The sequence below is a fragment of the Leptopilina boulardi genome, unplaced genomic scaffold (genome assembly GCF_019393585.1).
Source record: "Leptopilina boulardi isolate dan_hultmark-lab unplaced genomic scaffold, ZJU_Lbou_2.1 LbouV2_58, whole genome shotgun sequence".
Taxonomy (NCBI): domain Eukaryota; kingdom Metazoa; phylum Arthropoda; class Insecta; order Hymenoptera; family Figitidae; genus Leptopilina; species Leptopilina boulardi.
Genome location: NW_026138003.1, coordinates 570551 through 590414, shown reverse-complemented (window position 1 = coordinate 590414; position 19864 = coordinate 570551). Strand labels below are relative to the sequence as shown.

At 27.7% G+C, this 19864-nt stretch overlaps 1 protein-coding gene across 2 annotated transcripts in view; it reads right to left on the bottom strand.

Annotated features, from left to right (window-relative positions):
• Positions 1-9874: 9874 nt before the first annotated feature.
• Positions 9875-19864, bottom strand: part of LOC127290235 (unconventional myosin-IXb) — a 105648-nt gene continuing 95658 nt past the window's right edge. For both annotated transcript variants that reach the window (XM_051318700.1, XM_051318702.1), the window contains 14 exons: positions 18719-18890; positions 18381-18553; positions 17910-18069; positions 17529-17645; positions 16836-17071; positions 16431-16620; positions 15697-15974; positions 14752-14941; positions 14457-14628; positions 13906-14117; positions 13514-13776; positions 13100-13372; positions 12879-12978; positions 9875-11815 (listed from right to left, as the gene is read on the bottom strand). In XM_051318700.1, coding sequence (XP_051174657.1) covers positions 11658-11815; positions 12879-12978; positions 13100-13372; positions 13514-13776; positions 13906-14117; positions 14457-14628; positions 14752-14941; positions 15697-15974; positions 16431-16620; positions 16836-17071; positions 17529-17645; positions 17910-18069; positions 18381-18553; positions 18719-18890 — 2694 coding nt within the window. In that variant the 3' untranslated portion in view covers positions 9875-11657. The remainder of the gene's footprint in view (positions 11816-12878; positions 12979-13099; positions 13373-13513; positions 13777-13905; positions 14118-14456; positions 14629-14751; positions 14942-15696; positions 15975-16430; positions 16621-16835; positions 17072-17528; positions 17646-17909; positions 18070-18380; positions 18554-18718; positions 18891-19864) is intronic.

Genomic DNA, 19864 nt, shown 5'->3' with positions numbered 1-19864 from the left:
AAACTTGAAAAATAATTTAATGAAAATGTAAATATAGTGAAGGAAAATAAAAAATTGTAAATAAGAGAATATAACAACAATAAAAAGGGGAAATAAAAAAGACCGGACTAGAAATGAAGACTATTTATAGTGAAAGTAAATAGGAAATAGTCAAAAATTCAAATATAAAGTGTAGAAACTGAGATAAACTGAGTTTCTTGTGTGTATATATATATTACATCCCTGGAGGCTTGCTTGATACGAATATGAATTCGATCCGCACTGTATGTTCCCCGAGTAAACATCCCTACATGCAATTCGGCTTAGCAGAAACCCCAAGCAGCGTCTGACGCTGGATAAGTCGTGTTTTCAATTATGTTAAAGCTCTGCGACACACACAGTATATGTACAGACGTGAAAGTGGGAAGGTTTACGCCTGATTTCCTGCCAGACTTGCCAATTCCCTCAACGAATTCGCAAAGAGCCTACACAAATACACAATAGCTTTTTACACAAAAAACAAATAAATTTATCTATGATTATGCAAAAACGGGTGTCTTATTTAGAGACACTTTTGTAGTCTTCTTCGTTCTTCTTCTTAAATGACTTGAGGCCTAGCCAACTGTCAGAACAATAAACTTAGAAGACATAAAAGTTCTAGAATAAAGTATATGATACACTGTTGGTAATACAGGTTAGATAACAGTAAGGTAAATCCAGCTTATAGAAAATTTGAGATTGAATCAAATATATTGTTCGCTTAAAAACGGATAAGTCGAAAATAAGGAAAATGACTTTGCCATGCGTTGAATCCGTTCATGAATTATAATAAACTCCCATGAGAAGAATACATGTGAATATTGAAATCAAAGTGCATAGGCTGTACATTTATATATATATATAATTGATCTCAATAACAATTTCTAACTTTAATCCGAAAAGAATCAGAAAAATATAAAACAATTGGAGGTTAAAGTAAGACTACTGACGTCAAGCTCCCTCTGGGAAAAACAATGAGAAACAAACTCAAAATGAGTGAGAACCATCAATTATAATTGTAACGCAGGGAAATGTCAACACCGGGTTTCAAACACTTTAAATATACTTATACCTTCACAGTAAAAACAAAATCTTCTTTTAAGCTTATAAGTTGTCTTTTTTCAAGATGTAAACGGAAGTAGATCATATTGACTGAAAATCAGTACTCAAAAAATGTTTAAAAAGAATACCCTTATCTTACTATAAGTAAGATGTCATACGAGCTGAAATTTAGCTCTAAGCTTGTTGAAGAACTGAAATTCAGTTAGGTTTTAGACTATCATTTAGTCTTATGTTAAAAGAGGGCTGAAATTAAGCTTCCTTACAGACTGTCTTTCAGCGTTAACCTGGTGTGATAATAATCCTAAATTATGACTTAAAAGCATATTAGAATTTTGATATATATATATATATTTATATTACTTATAACAATTTTTTCTAATTTATAAATTTGCATTATTTAAATGAAAATGACGAGGAACTTTTATATTTAAAAAAATCTTGTCATTTTCATTTTCAATTCTGCAAACTAAATTTAAAAAATAACATTATACGTAATATATATATATATATATATATAGTTAGGAATTAATAGTTTAGAATAATTTAAGCTCGTCCAACAAGTTCCACACAGTTTTGTACTTTTGGTAATATTTAGCGACTTTTTTTCTAAATAGTATAGCTGAGACAAAGGTGAAAGATATGCGTGCTTTGCTGGAATATTCGATATTAAAAACGCAGTAAAAAAACCCATTCTTGTGAATTATAAATGAATAAAACCAAAATTAAAACACGAGAAAATCATTTCTCAACCACGCTTCACTGTACGCGTACGCTATGGCGTTTTCACAACAGACGTTTTGCCTGTGACGTCACAACTACCACTTTAAGACTCGGCGGACTGACACCCAGCTCAAGTAAAGACTTTTAAAAAGTCACTGTCGTCTTTTTTTTACTTAAGACCAGTGAATTAAAAATCAGTCGAATTATAAGCTTATTTATAGTAAGAGAACCACTAACTCTTATTTTAAGCTAATTTTCATTATTAAATAAAGTTTCTTGCTTAAAATAAGTTAAAAATTAAAGTAAGCTTACATTCGGTTTCAGATTTTGTTTTTACTGTGTTGAACAAGGGGTATACAATTAAGATATTAAACTGTCGAAGACCACAACACTGCAAGGTGACACCGCAGATACACAAAAGATGTTTACATAGTTTCACAGAGCATTATAAACAGCAGAGGTCACAGCACGATAACAGTGAGTCACTTCAAACTCACACAGTAAAAACAAAATCTTCTTTTAAGCTTATAAGTTGTCTTTTTTCAAGATGTAAACGGAAGTAGATCATATTGACTGAAAATCAGTACTCAAAAAATGTTTAAAAAGAATACCCTTATCTTACTATAAGTAAGATGTCATACGAGCTGAAATTTAGCTCTAAGCTTGTTGAAGAACTGAAATTCAGTTAGGTTTTAGACTATCATTTAGTCTTATGTTAAAAGAGGGCTGAAATTAAGCTTCCTTACAGACTGTCTTTCAGCGTTAACCTGGTGTGATAATAATCCTAAATTATGACTTAAAAGCATATTAGAATTTTGATATATATATATATATTTATATTACTTATAACAATTTTTTCTAATTTATAAATTTGCATTATTTAAATGAAAATGACGAGGAACTTTTATATTTAAAAAAATCTTGTCATTTTCATTTTCAATTCTGCAAACTAAATTTAAAAAATAACATTATACGTAATATATATATATATATATATATAGTTAGGAATTAATAGTTTAGAATAATTTAAGCTCGTCCAACAAGTTCCACACAGTTTTGTACTTTTGGTAATATTTAGCGACTTTTTTTCTAAATAGTATAGCTGAGACAAAGGTGAAAGATATGCGTGCTTTGCTGGAATATTCGATATTAAAAACGCAGTAAAAAAACCCATTCTTGTGAATTATAAATGAATAAAACCAAAATTAAAACACGAGAAAATCATTTCTCAACCACGCTTCACTGTACGCGTACGCTATGGCGTTTTCACAACAGACGTTTTGCCTGTGACGTCACAACTACCACTTTAAGACTCGGCGGACTGACACCCAGCTCAAGTAAAGACTTTTAAAAAGTCACTGTCGTCTTTTTTTTACTTAAGACCAGTGAATTAAAAATCAGTCGAATTATAAGCTTATTTATAGTAAGAGAACCACTAACTCTTATTTTAAGCTAATTTTCATTATTAAATAAAGTTTCTTGCTTAAAATAAGTTAAAAATTAAAGTAAGCTTACATTCGGTTTCAGATTTTGTTTTTACTGTGCAGATAAAACCATTAAAATTCATGAAAAATCATACGAAACAGATTATTAAAATAATAAAATGGGTCCTCAGGGTGACACAAAAAATTTGGACATTTTACAAAAAGATTACGATGAGCGAGGATAGAAGTCACACTCGCTTATAGAACAAAACTCAGAATGGATCAGGATTAGAACAAACTTCGAAGAACACTTCAGAGAGCACGTGGCAGAACACCAGAAAGTGTTTTTTTGGGTGTAGAATTACAAAGACGATATCAAAATAAAAAAAGTTTATTGAACAAAGTAGAAAATGTTATAATGGCCGACAGGGCTCACATAAGACTTTATAGATAAGAAAGGTGAACGAAAAAAAAGAATACATTAACTGACGGCGGTGGCGGCGACACTGTAAATGCGTGAAGTATAATGATGAAACTTTTCAAAGTTTAATTATTTAACAGTTTTATTTAGGCTCGATAGACACAAACAATGTCTCAAATTTTTACTTACTTTGCATCAAAGAAGGTTACATTAAGACGTTTATCCTAAAAATACATTTTCAAAATGTCTAATATCTTCAAATAAGACGTTTTAAAGACATCCTTTTTTTCAGTGTTAACCTGGATTCATTTTTGATGCACTTTAAAATGAGCCAATGCTAAACGACATAAAACGTGCCTTTTTTTATAAGATATATCATAATGTCCTGGCTGACAATTTTTAAATAATGATTTGTGAATAAAAAATAATTTCACAATGTATATATTTTAAGAGAATCTAACAAATTTTTACTAATTCGTACGTATATATAATGAAGAAGGTAGAGTGTGAGGAGGTAGTAAAAAAAACTTTGAAAATATGCTTATATAATAATGTTTGAACGACCTCTATAAAAACATGATAAAGTAGAGAGACTTTTTGGTTAAATTTGATGTAAATTTTGTATGAAGGGGTCAATTTTGAAAATAATTTATGCCATGTTAATCAGAGGGTAGGTAGAAGAAAGAGCCCTAGTTGCACCAACAGCAAAGGCGTCTTTACTCGATGTAATTGTGAAAGAGGACACGTCGTTTCCGCTCTTATATTTCACGGAGAATTTACTTCCGTAATACACGTGGCTCGATATTAATATTCATTCCTCCCTCTTCCTCCCTTCTCCCAATCTACAAACGCCGGCAGAGCGCAGACCTCCAACTCTCTCTCTCTCTCTCTCCCAAACCACCTCGCGTTAATCTATTGTGTCACACAGCTACAAATCCTTTTCATTCTTTTCCTTTATTGCTTTTCCACAGAGCGCAGTGAAAAATTTCTGTCGTTGAATAATTTTGACCTCGAATTTCGTCACATATTATTTTCATCCTATGAACTTATAACGATAAAATAGAATATTTAAATTCTTATAATCTTTTTTTTTAAATGTTGTTTAATTGCATAAAATTTTAAGAAATTGATGAGATACATCATACATCAAACAACAACTAATTTTTGTCATCAAAGAATTCATATTTTAATGGGTCGCACGCAACTTGCAGGAATCTCAGAACCAACGAGTATCCCCAAACATTAGTGTGCATAATAGAATTAAAAAAATACCATCTTACAGGAATTTACATTTACGGCTAATGGTAAAATCGGAAAATGAAAATATAAAAAATTACCGGCATAAAGGAAGTCGGCATTGTAGATTTTTGTAAGTCGGTAATTTTTTATATTTTCATGTTCCGGTTTTATCATAAGTCGACAATTAGGATTCCTGTAAGTCAGTATAATTTTTTATATTTTCATTTTCCGGTTTCACCATCAGTCAGCAATGTAGATTCCTGTAGGTCGATAATTTTTTATATTATTATTTTCCGATTTTTCGGTCAGTCGGCATTGAAGATTCCCATAGGTCGGTAATTATTTTTTTTTATTTTACCGCCAGTCGCTATTGTAGATTCCCGCAAGTGGTCTCTTCATTTTGACAGTTAATGTATTTCGAATATTTAATAGTCATTATTTAATATTCAAAAAAATGATGCATAATTTATAAATAGTCCTTATATGACAAGAGAAATTTTTTATTTGAACCAAATAAATATGTAGGTACTTTCTATATGAGATTCTTATAAATATAATTTTTCTTTACTTGAAGATAATGAAATAAATTCATTTTTTAATGGTATTGACTGGAAAAAATCTATCGGATATAATAATAATGTTCCTTTTTTAGCGAGAAGAGTTGAATAAAAAATGGATAAGCATCATCGAGGATTAAAGTCCGTAAATGAAAGAGCCATTGCTTGCAAAATAGACGTCGGTAAAGCCTACCGGACGCAGTCCTGGAATAATTTAGTTGATGATAACGCTGGCACCATCCCTCCATGGGAGTTAACAGCCTGCACCAGCCATATAATGTCAACGTTTCGAAGATTTTAATGGTGCAGCTGCACTCGCCGTAAAAGTATGCTGGTCAGTTCGGTTGTAAAAGCATTTTAAGGCCCAAAAAGATTGAGACCTGTTATTGCCGTACATATAGCTTTTAACGTAATATTTTTTATAAAAAAAAAACTATTATATACCTTCTCTTTTTTCATCCATTTAATAAAAACAAAAACAACGTATATAAACATAAAACAATGATAATTTTTAATAGCATATTTTTTTCACTATTAAAGTTTTTTACAAAAAAAACCCACTACATTAACTTTTGTTTCTTTTGGTTAAAGATTATTTGTAATTTTTTTTTTCTTTTTCAAAAAAAGGACAAAAAATTTGGTAAATAGTAAATTTTACTATTTTAAATGTACATAACTTTTTTTTAAAAAATCATAAAATAATTTGCAAATATGGGTAGTATTATACGATACAATTTCGAAAAATAAAAAAAAAATTTTGTTAGTTACAAAAAATTCACGAAAATGGACATTTTTTGGCCCTTCAAGCTAATATTACAAAAAATCCTGACGTGATGGGCCATTTTGGAGGTCATATTCGGATTTAGCATGAAAAAATCTATACAAGAATCACCTTCTCCTTTTTTTGTAACAGACTAAAATGAAATTTTGCAGGCCTGTGTAATTGATTGCCCCAATTATAAGGGTATAAAAAAGCAATTTATTACGTAACAAAACTATTTTAATTAACGTGATTAGTGTTTGATCATTTATAGAATCCTTTGAGAAACCTCAGAGCCTTGGTTTCAATTTCATTAGACAGTTTTCAGGGTATTCTGTTATTTTCACCTTTGACCAAAGAGAGAATGAGAAATTGAGAAGGATATCGCTATATGTTTGCAATTCCCGGGGATCGAATGTCACGTATTAATTAATTCCAGCGTCTTAATATCAGGTACGTTGCTTATTATTTAACCAAAATTCTCAAGTAAAAATTTATCCTATATATATTTTACATAATTTCCTTCTATTTAAAAATATTTCTCAAAAAATTCATTAAACTTTTTGTTTAATTTAATTTTTATTTAATTAACTTCATTAAAATTATTAATTAAACATTAATTTATAACTGTATTATAATAAATAATGAAAATTAAATAATTATTAAATTTTAATCAATAATAATAATAATAAATCATTTCTATTATTATTAGAAAATAATTAATTATCTTGTGTTACTCTTTATAAGATAATATAAACTTAAGTTATTATGATTAATGTAACATTTATGTATAGTATTAATAACTTGAAACTATAAAAAAAAATAAATTCGTATTTTCTTAGGTATATTAAAAAAAAAAGTTGAAATGAATAAAAAATGACAAAAAATCCAAGTGACAGGTATTCGTTAAAACTTTAAGAATGTCAGATTTATCGTCATTATATCGACAAAATGCCATTAAAATAATGTAATTTACTTTCGGAGTAATTGCATCATCCAATCGATTATACTCTCATTTGACAGGTTTGTGTCTTTTGAAAGTATATTGAAATCGACAAAGCTTCATGTTTTCTAAAATAACAAAAATTGTGCACCATTTTTGAATAAATTTAATTTAGCTAATACAGTTTTTTTCAATGTTAAAAAAAATACATGAGATTTACTTTACAACTTGTCACTAAAAAATTCATCCTATTATTTAAATTTTTAATAGGTATATTTTCAAATTTTTGTTGATCATTATGATTATGATAATAACAATGATCTAAATGCTCTAGATAACCCAGATGATCATGATTATCCTGATGATCTAGATGATCAAGATTTTCATATTGATCATTATAATAATGATAATTATCTAGATCATTAAGATCATGTTAATTCAGATGATCATATTAATTATGATGGTCATGAATATTTAGATAATCAAGATGATAATGTTGATCAAACTGACCATATTGATTATTATAATCATGATCATTATTATCATTATTATCATTATTAATCATCTTGATTAACGTGCTTATCTTGATCATTTTGGATCCTCTGGATTAACATGATGATAACAATTATTATGTTCAACATTATTATCTTAATCATCTTTATCAGTATGACTGTCTTGTTTGCAGTGGCGTAGCTGTGGTTGTGCGAAGTGCCTAGGGGCTTCGGGGTAAACTGAGGGTGAAAATTTTGTTAAACATTTGAAAAATAAATTGTAGAAAAGTTATGGCTACTTATTTTTACTTTAATCAAATTTTAAATTGACGAAAAATTAAATAATAAGAAGTTTTGAAATTTTAATATAAAAGTATTAATAGAATATTGCATTGCGCAAATCGATTTTCCATGTCGATATTATTCATACCTTAGATCGATACTTATATTCGATATACAAGTATGTAAACAAAGCTCATAAAAAAGCTTATTGCAGTTATTTTTTCCAACTTATGAATACTATGAGATTTAATTAATTATTATATTGATTATTTTGTTGGTTGTACAAGTAAGTAAGTAATAAAATTGATGAAAGTGGAAACAAATTTTCTTCCCTGTAAGAATTGGGATCGGCTAAACTGCAATACGCCATCTGGTGGAGACCCATTCTCTCCCTCCATTTTCTTTCTTTGTCTCTCTTCAATTAATAGGTTAGAAAGAGTAGAAAAAACAAAATGGAGGGAGAGAATGGGTCAAAGTTACTAGATTGTTACTAGACCACCGTTCCCAATAACATTGTGTCGTCTGTTTGTTGTCTCTCCAGGCCTCTGACGTCATATCTTGAACTCGAAATATCTCGATGAACTGACACAGCCTAATATGCACAAAAAATTCAGTTACTACCCAACTCTGCTTTCGTGCAACAATGCAGACGTTGAGTTGTAATTTCCCAGTTCTGATTATTTACGCACTGTCGTCAGCTGTCAGTTATATTAGTCAAAGATATTTTTATTAATAGACAATAATTATAGGCAAAATATTTCCACGTGCAATTAGTTATTTATATAAAATTTGTGGATTTAATAATAAGTTAAGTGTAAAATTACTAATATTTTTATTAAAATTAGACAGTTTACTCAAATATGACATCCATTTTTCTAGTCATATTTTAGTAACATTTTTATCCATCACAAATTTATCCTTTACCCTGTATCCTAACGACTTTTATCCTCTATCTTTACAACTTTTTACCCACCTTTTTTTCTGTGTGAAAAAAATTGTTTTTGAATCCAAAGATATTCAAAAACGTATTTTATTATATTAATACTTTTGGATAGCTTGACATCCTCCTTAATAAAGTTTGGTTTATTTTGATATAATAAATTATCGCATAATGCAATGTTGCACTTGCACACATATGTTGTCAGTAATAATAACAATAGTTGAATATTCTCGTTAGTATGTTACATTATTATCGTTTGTAATAATTATTATGGGACAAAATATATTGTTTTGAAGTGATTATATGTATATGCCATTATCTTATAATACATACGTGGAAGCGCGACATACGTTGTCTTCCGTTCGCGAAAGGAAGTGAATGTTTCTCTCGCCCCGCAAAGAGGATTGACGATGCATAGGATGAAATAGGCGTGCTTATAACTTCGTACTACCGCTCGTAATTTCATCATTTCCGTTTTACGGTCGGTATCGTCGTACTCGAGAGAAGACACACACACGGCGCGACTTCTTCCGCCTTTGACGTCGCAAACATCTGAAACGTTTGAAAGTCGCTGCTTCAGTCGAGTGGCTCCCATATATGCGAAAACTGGCTTGACTTGACATTTCACTCTCGCCTTGCTATTTGTCGCGAGTCACTCGCATCACTGCACCAACTGGAATTCGTCTATATATATATATATATATATATATATATATATATATATCTGTAAAAGTTCGGATCAAACTATTTTCACAAGTTTATGACAAACTCAAAAGAGAAAAGCTCAAATTGCTTCAATTCGAAACTGGATAATCAAAAGTCTGCATTTGAAAATCGAATTCCATTTGAGCGGGGCTGAAAAAAAATTATTAGTTTTCTACGAGAAAGATATAATCATTTTTCAAGGTGTAAAAAGATTAATTAAAAATTGAAAAAAATTTTAAAATTGAGTTTATCATTGATTTTTTGATATATATTTAAAGGTATTTGATAAATGAGGAAATGAAGAAAATCGTATTAAATCTTAAAAAATATATTGACCAATAATAGATAAATGGATATAATTTATTTACAAATGATTCTGTGTAACCTGAACAATTAGAATCTTTTTCATTATCAAAGCAAATTAATTTTCATCAACGAAAAATATTTCTCGTTAATTTAAATTTTGATTCCATATACAGTGAAAATATATTTGCATTAAAATTTAAAAATTTTTCAAAAATAATATATAAGAGCACAATTTATGTTTTTAACAAATTGTTTTTAATTTATTTAGAATCAAGTAAAATTCGCTTTGATATAGATTTTCTCGGAATGGAAATATAATGTTTCGTCGAATGTAGGTAACACGTATCGTGAAATTTGTATGTACAAATAATCTCTTGAGCTTTTCAAAGCCCTCGAAAGCGCAAATATATTACTTCTGAGAGTAATAATGCATTCAAAATATGAGAGGGAGAGAGAGAGAGAGAAATAGGATTTGCCTACAATTAGTCGAATGCACGTATCTACAAATCCTTCACCTTTACCTTCGTATTTATGTAATTACGGAGAAATTATAATTATGACGATGATGATAATAATTTGTAAATGATAATTATATTAATGACAAATTACAATATTATTGAGTTCATAGACATAAATTATGAATTAAAATTTGTTTCTAGCGATTGGCACTAAGAATTCAATGACAGATGAGAAAATACTGTTTGTTATAATACCTTTTAGGTAAATTTCAGAACCGGTACCTTTTATGCTTTTTTATTTACCAATTAATTACAAATCTTTAATTTACCATTCTTTTTTTTAGTAATAGTAATAGTAATAATCAAAATAATTAAAAAATTAAATTCAACATTTTAAAATTACATGGCAAAATGAAGTAAAAATTTGAAATTAAATTCAAGGGAAAGAAAATAATATAAACGAAAAAGGTTTAACAAAAAAAAAAAAATTGAAATAAAATTAAAAAGAAGTAGAAAAAAGAAAATAATAATAATACAAGAGAAATACAGGAAAAATATGAAATTCGTTGTAGCACCCACTAAATACACATCACCGGTATATATATTTAATATAAGGAATGTTATTGGCATTCTCTGTATAATCTGTCTATTCAATTTTTATGTTCTCGATTCATTTCAATGCTACACACATATATATTTACTATTCTGGGAAAAAATCACAAACGTCTAAATAAGATACAAATTGACAGACCCTACAATAAAGGAAACAAGAAAAAAATATACATATATAAAAATGTCATTCTCCACGAATATTGTGATTTTTCCCTTATAATATTCTTTAAAAATCTACTTAAAGCTACACCTTAAATAAAATGGAAGACAAAACTTGGGTTTTGAGCGAGATTTATAACAAAGGACATATAAAAAAAAATAAACAAAACAAATTGAAAAGATCATAAAACAAATTTGTGAAATTCTCACGGAAAGACGCGATGATTTTCAATCAATTACCTGAGCGTTCATAATAATATAATAATAACATTTTCACCACATTCATAAAATATAAATTTTTTGTATTTTTTTTTTAATCCTAATTTTTCAATTCAGAACGAATATACGACGTTCTATATATTTATATATTATATAGAACGATTATTTTGTATAAAAACTATTTTATGGCAATAATTCATCGGCAGCAAAAGAAAAATGAAAAAAAAGAAGAAAAAAAATGTTTAACTTTCTTTCTTTTTTCTTTTTACATAAACTGGATAATTCCAATCAACTTTTTTTTTCTTTGTATTAGAGATGAAGAGAAGAAAAATAAATAACACTTAAACATTAATGTTGCATGGTTTCAATTCCATGAACTGGTAAGGCACGTGTAACGTAATGTTGTTGTGTTCGACAAGTAAGTGCCCACGTCTTGAAGAAGCTCCAACCACAAGAACTGTCTCACCTTTCAAAAGAACGACCTCACCTTCGCCTCCTTCTAAAAATAAATGCAATTGTTTTCTACGTTAAAAAAAAGACAATTTTTTTCTACTTTTCTATTTTCTTCTCTCTTAAAAATCAAGTTACACGGGAGAAAAATATTAGGACTTTCTAGCAGAACACTGAAAAGAACTACAGTGCTTTGTCGTACCAAAAACTGACGGTAGAGCGCGTACGAAATAAGTATAGATAGTGTTTTTGATAAAAAGTCTTGATATTTTTCTCCGTAATAATAACAAAATAAAAAATTTATTTTTTCTTCATATTTAAAACGAAATTCAAAATACTTTAATTTTTTTTAAAATATATGGTAAAAGGCTTGAAAATATTTATTTTCTTTATTTTATATGGTTGGGAAAAAATTAAAATAAAAACAATTGTCAAATTGTATCATACCATAATGTTTATTTTTCTGTGTGAAACTTTTATATAATCATTCATATTTTCTCATTTTTTTTATGGTTTTATAGCAATTAGAAATATTTAAATTTATGTAAAAATAAAAAAGAATTAGTAACAAATTATAATTTAGTCTAATTTATTTATAAAAAATTACTTGTAAAAAATAATAAATAATATTTGATAATAATTTCAAAGTTTGAAAAAATATGGTTGGAGGAGGTAATTATTTTTGTTTTATTTTAATTGTTACTAATTCTTAATTTGTTTATAAAAATATTTTGCAATTTTATTAAATAATAATTGGACAATTTTGATAAATGAGATAATTTGAGATAAATAAATAAAATTAATAAAAAAAAATATAAATAAAATAATGAATAAATAAATTTTATGAATAATAAATTTAATAATTATAATAAATAAAATAAAATTATAGGTATATTTTATAAATAAAAATTTGGTAAAAATCATAATCGTAAATTTTTAATAATAAGATACTTTCTCCATGAGAAAGCAATATTTGTTTAAAAAATTTTCAATATTATTTTATTAATATTATTGAAATTTAATTACATTACTAAAGTATTCCTAATTAAAAATTCTTTTATGAAAAATATTTTATTAAATTATTTTATTACCAAATAGTAATCAATATTTACCAGGAAATGGTGTCTTCATTACTCTCGTCTGAGGATACCCAAGTTTCGTATTTCCAGTAACAGTATAAGATCGACTTGGCGGAACAGGTGGAGGACGTTCCTATAAAATAAAATAAAAAAAAAAATAATGCCATAAATATATTTTCGAGTTTTACAAATTTTTCCTTCCACAATATCGAATATATGTAGATATTTTTGAGAAACGAAAAAAAAAAATTTACCAAATCCAATCCAAAGAGAGTACAAGTTTGCTGAATCATTTTCTGATCAGCACATTTTTCCGAAGGATCAGGAGGTGGTGTTCCTGTGATAGGTTGAGGTCTCGGACGAATTCCATTTCCGGTAACGGAACCAAGAGTCACATTTCTTTGAATAGTGCCCGTATTACTTGATGGCGGTTGAGAATTTTTCTTCTGACCCAAACTCGACACTAAAGTCATGTTTGTTCTTCGAACAGGCCAACGTCTACGCACTCGCCAACCTCTCCAGGTAGACTGTAATAACAATCAAAAACTATATATTAAAAATTGAATTGAAATATTTATTATCAATTAAATTTAAATTAAAAACTACAAATAAAATTAGTATTTAAAAATTATTAAAATTAATAATTATTATATATTTATTATTCACACCTGAATATTAGTAGCAGCTTTTCTTCTCGTCTCAGATCTGAGATTTTCCAATTGTTGTCGAATACCTTCACTGAGGAAAATATGTCGCTTGCCAAGGGCCCAACTTGTGCTTGCGCCAAATTTACTCTTCATTTGTTGTGCATTTTGTAAAATTAATTTTGTATCTTCAACCGCTTGGTCCTCAGCCCTTCGTAATTGTTTAAAGGGTGCTATCAGTCTATACCTAGCGTTGAATGCCTTAAATCTCATTCTATGAGGATATCCTGAAAAAAAATTAATAAAATAATTAATACACTTTTTAAATTGACAATTATATAAGAACAACAAAAAAAAAAAGAATAAGTAAAATTTTATACACGAGAATTATTCACGAGTGTGTTACATTCATTTACCTCCTGCCATTAAATTTACAGTCTCGAGAACTTGAAGAGATCTAATTTGGCGCATAGCGACTCCTCTATCCAAATGCATTGGCGTCTCTGAAGCATTACTCCTTATGCAACGAACGAAATGAGGCCTTGCATGCACCAAAGTCCTCAAAAGATTATCCAGTCGTGTGTGAAAATCCTGAGTCAATGTTGAAATGGGCTCATCGCCATTCAAGCTGTAAAAAGTTTATTTTAAAAACTCTTGGAAAATTTTTCAGCAATTTTTTCTTTTTTTATAATTAAAAATAATTTTTTCAAATTATTTCACAAATTTTTTGTATTTTCTTTGTACAAATGGACTCTGACCGTATGTTTATAAATAATTTTCATAAATATTCTTTCGAACACGAGTATTTTAATTTATCTAAACTTTTTTTTAACAAGATTCTAAATTATATTTTCCTGCTATATACAGAGTATTTAAAAAAAAAATTGTATTTTAGAAAAATAAAAATATTTTCATTTATAAATTCAAAAAAAATATCTCTATTTTTTTAGATGAAAAGTAAACTTACAGATCAGTGTGTGATGTAGGAGATATTCTAAAGCTCACTCCTCGAGGAACAGTATCGCCTGCATAAAGGGCTTTCAGTTCACTTCCAAATAGATGAGTTGCAAAACCAAAATTACATGTGTGTTTATAGAAGACTGCCACTAAATCATCTGGCACAACATCTTTATTCGTATCTAAAGAGAAGAAATCAATATTTCAAATTTTACAATTTTAAATTTAGAGCATTTTTTATTCAATGTACCTAATATAACAGAATATTTAGAATACAACTTAATGAATTTTCCTTTTTTTTTTACCTAGAAAATCAGAAGCATCGTACGTGACTCTTCCAGCAAAATGTTGGATTCCAAATGATCGACAGTCAACAGCCCTTGGTTCAAAAAGCCTTGGATTTTGCTTGTGTTGCACCTTTACCTTTGCCACGTAACTCTCTGCTGTTCCTCGTATTGAACATTCAACATCGAGCATGCTCAAGAGACCGGTTCTCTGATAATTTACAATTTGAAGAAAAAAATTAAGTAATTTAATTATAAAGAAAAAATATAAATAAAAAATTATTCAAACATTAATTAATAAATAAAAGTATAATAGAAATAAATTGAACGATAAAAATAAAATAAATTGAAAATTAAATGAATCAGTAAAAAAAATAGCATTAATAGAACTATATTCACGGAATAAATTTTTAGGCCTCGGATCGACTTTAAGGCGAAAAAAAGGCGTTTTAGTCGATTTTTTTTATTATAACTTAATTTAATTAAATTTTTATAAAATAATTTAATTGCAAAAGATTTTAAATTTGAAATAAATTTTCTGCAAATTTAAACTGCTGTAGTTTTTTCTTTTTTAAATTTCTTACAACAATTCAATTTTTTGAGTATTTATTTGAAACTTTTTTAAAAAATTGAATTTCTAAAGAAATATTAAAATTATTAAAAATAATTGAATTTTGTAAGAGTTACAGTTGAAATTGTTAAAAATAATTGAATTTCAAGTAATTTTGAATTGACATTTTTGTTAATTTTATTTGCTGATTGTTTTTTTTTTAATTTTAAACAATTATTGAATTTTATAGAATTTTGAATTGAAAAATAGTTTAAAAAAATAATTGAATTTGTGAAGAATTTCATTAAAATTATTGAAAATAATTAATTTTGAGAAGAATTTTAGTTAAAAAATTTGTTAAATAATTGAAGTAAAGAAGATCAAAAATAATGAATCACTTATAAATTGATACTTACCAAAGATGAAATAAGATCAATGCAAGGGACATTATCGACATAATCGACTTCAACATCACAATGAATGCCTTCATCTCGACAACTTTCAATGGAACTTTTGAAAATGTGAGTATTATAAAAATGTTGCATTGTTTCGGCACAAAGATTTATACATAAATGCTCGAGTTGACTTGGTTTTGGATCCTCGAATCCAAACATGTCTAGGATGCCAATGAAACCATCTGTTGCATGTCTAACTGCATTATTCAAAGCAGTCATACTTCTCGAACCAGTACCACCTTAAAAACAATTATATTCATTGTACTTTATAAATTTCCTTCTTCTTTCCACAGATGTTATATTCTATATAATTCTCAATATTGTATTTTACAATAAAAAATAAATTTATAAAAAAATTGTCAATGCTGATATTATTGCGGTATTAAATGAATTTTCTCGAGAATTTTAAATTCAGTAATTTTCATTTCTTCCTTTTCTTGTGTTTTCCCATTTATTTATTTATTTTTTTTTTTTTTTGTTCGGAAGATCAAAAATTACAAAATTGTGAAGTTGCAAGAAATATCAGGGAAACATTTTTTCATTTCATTTTGGTCCTTTTTAGTACTCACAATATTTTTGAGATTAAAAAAGAAACCTATCATTTATTATCAATAATAATTTAAAAAAACAATTTTTTCTATATATTTGAAATTAAAATGTCGCATTCATTTTCAGATGCCATTTCCTAATTATACCTGCTGAACTTCCAATAGTAGAAGCATGCTGACTGGTGACTTCAGCTTGATTATGAACAGACTCGTTTGAATCGGAAGAAAGAGTTCCGAGCGTGGAACCAAGTCTTTTTAAACTATTGGCCCTTCTAACAATAGTGGCAACAGTTCGACAATATAGAGCCTTCGCCAACGAATCTCTCGTCATATTTGACTATACAGGACAAACAAAAAGCAAAAATTTAAAAGACCTTCGTTTTTTGAAATTAATAAAAATAATTAATAAAAAAAGATGGAAATTCATTGCAAACACATATCGATTTAGGAATTATAAAATTAATAGTTGTGAAATGTTGTTTTGTAATAATTTTTTTTTTAAATGTTGGCTTTAAATACTTTTCTTTGAAGTTGAATAGTAATAGTGATTACCATATTGGCATCGCAGACCGACTTGACAAGCTGTCCACGAGCATTATGGGTCCTGGAGGTGAGTCCTCTCAACAAAGCTGGCGGAGGAACACCTAAAAGTGCCGCCACAGATGCCAACTCATTCTCTCCGATCACTCCAACCTCCACTCCAGGGCCATCAGTAAACCCCACGTTTCCAAGAATTAAAACAGCTGCTAATACTCGAACCACATCCAAAAATGGAATTCCCAGTACTCCTAAATTTACAATTTTTTTTTTATTTATTAGTATCATCCCTTAACACCACGCCCTCTTCTAATTATCACAGATCATAATTTTTCAAACTTATGTCATTTTATAAGTTTCATTTTTTTTTTAATGTTTAATTATACTCTCTGAATCTGAATTTGTTAACAATAACTGTTAGTAAAATCGTGGCTGACTTTTTGTTTCAGAAATTAGTAAAAAAAAAACAAAACTAATTATTAGTAAAAAGTTACTAATTTTAGTTTATAGTTAGTTATTTTTAACTTATGAATTTATAAACATTAAAATGGTCATACTTTATTAGTACATTAGTCAATGAGTTTAATAAATTTTTAAATCATTCAAGTTTCGTAGCTTTAATAACTGAATTTTCTGCAGAAATATTTTCATTTGAAGTAAAGGGAGCAAAAATAAAAATTAGTTATTGAAATTTTAATTTCAATTTACCCAAACAAGCTTTCCAGGCTTGAAATCTGACAGCATCCTCAGTCTCATCTTGTCTCGTATCTCCTTGTTGCAGATATCTCAAATTTTTTAAATTGTACCCCTCCAAATTTAGTTTAACTACAAAAATTTTAAATCATATACAATTATTAATATAATTAAATTTTATATATTTATAAAATTGTTAATTGACATCTTTAATATTATTACTTTTACTATGCGTGTAGTAAAAGTATAGTAAAAATTTATATTAATTTTTAACATATTACTGCAGTTAAAGTTACAATTTTTGAGAAACGGTACAATGAATTCCATTTAAAAAAAACATTAAAGAATTTAAGAGTGCTTATTAAAATTTTTCTTTTAAAGATTTTATATAGTTACCTCGTTCATCATGTGAGAGACCAGCTAGCATTTGATAGAAAATGTGATAATTTTTCTCATCTGCCAGTGGTCGAATGACCCTCGTTTGGTCCAAAAAATAACAGTGAATTTTTGTTCTATAAAGAGCTCCATCTGTTACTTGTACTTCTATAAAATGTCCCTAGAATAATGAAATAATTTTTATTTAACCTTTTTTTTTAGTAACAATTAAAAAAATATATGTAACTTCTTTAATGTAGTTAAATTTAATTTTTATTTATTTTTTCCTCCTACTTTTGTAATAATATTAAGGGCATGTGTTTCTAATCGAATTATTTGAAATTATATTACTTAATTTTTTCATTAATAAAATGTCATGAAATTTTATCGTGTCCCTTTTTTCATTAAAATTAAGATTTAGTTTAAAAATAATGTTTGTAATTTAATATTAAGAAACATTATCTTTTAAAGAATTAATTTCCATTTACTCACTATTCGTGAACTTTCAGAATTTGTGGCAGTCTTTGCGGAACCTAAAGATCTGAGAACAGTGAAAGCAGCAGCCAAATGTTTAAATGCATCAGTTTCAGGACCACCACCAGCAACATCGAAAAGTTGCCTCAATAATAACATAGAGGCATAAGTTTTACCCGAACCACTGGTTCCTAAAATTTTTTAAATTAATAATAGTTATTTTATAGTGAAAAAATTAATTAATTAATTGAAATAAATTAATTTTTTCACTGAGTTACTGAATATTTTGCGCTTTAAAAAAAAAAAATTCAAATTTCGATGAGAATTTGTTAACTCAATATCATCGGGACATTTACCTGAGAGAATGATTGCCTGAGGATAACCAGTTTCTGATTGCTGCCTTACGGCCTCTTGAACAACCCTATTTAACTGGGGCGCCAATGGCACAGCCCTCGTACTCGTCAGAGTCAAGGGATTCCCAACATCCGTGTAAGGATTAATGCAAACGAGAATTGGACCAACATTCGTCTGAAATCAGATAAAATTGTCATCAATCACCCGGATTTCTCATCCTTAACAACAATGTACTACATATATACTTCTAAATCTTACTTACAAATCAAATCACTCTTCTCAATTAAAGGTGTGACATGTTACAAAAAAAAAAAAAATAAATAAATAAAAATATAATTAATTCAATTAATTATTAACTTTATTATTTCTTTTATTCAAAGAAAAATTATTTTTTATTATTAATATTTCCAATTGTTTTTGTGCGAAAAAATTTCATTTTTAAATTGTTTATTTTTCTAAGTACATGTATTTAGAAAAATAAACTAATTTACTTTTTAGAAAGTTTATAAAGTATAAAATACAAATAACTACTTTTTAATGACAACAAAAATGATATATAAGAGAAATTGTCCGTGTAAAAGCTCAATTAGGATATTTTGTGGGTCTGCTAGTTTTGTAAATTGATATCTCGCTTGTATCATATATATGTATACTAGACATATATGATGTCGAGAGTAAAAGAGAATAAAAGGAGCATCGCATCAGCGTGTGACTCGACGCATTTAAAATCAAATAGACACACATCAGACTGACTTTAAAAGATTCCAAGTGATTCAACATTTTTTGTCCTCCATCAATCGTCTTCTTCACAAATATATGCTTACGAAACCATAATGAACTAATAAAAATATACTGCGGTGCCTTTTCTTTTTTAAATAAAATTTTTGTTTATAATTTTAAATAAATTTATATATTTTCTATTAAAATAAATAACATCAATTATTATATTATTATTTTTATTCTTATTAATTATAAATTGTTTTTTACCTAAATGATAATTGAAATTTAACTGTGAAAAAAGACACGAGAAAGTAATATCAAAATTCAATTAAAAATGGGACTTTAGAGGCAAAAAAAAATTTAGGTTATGTTTGTGATTTTTGGATTGAAAATAAACATAGAGGATCAATTCTTATCAAAAAGCATTG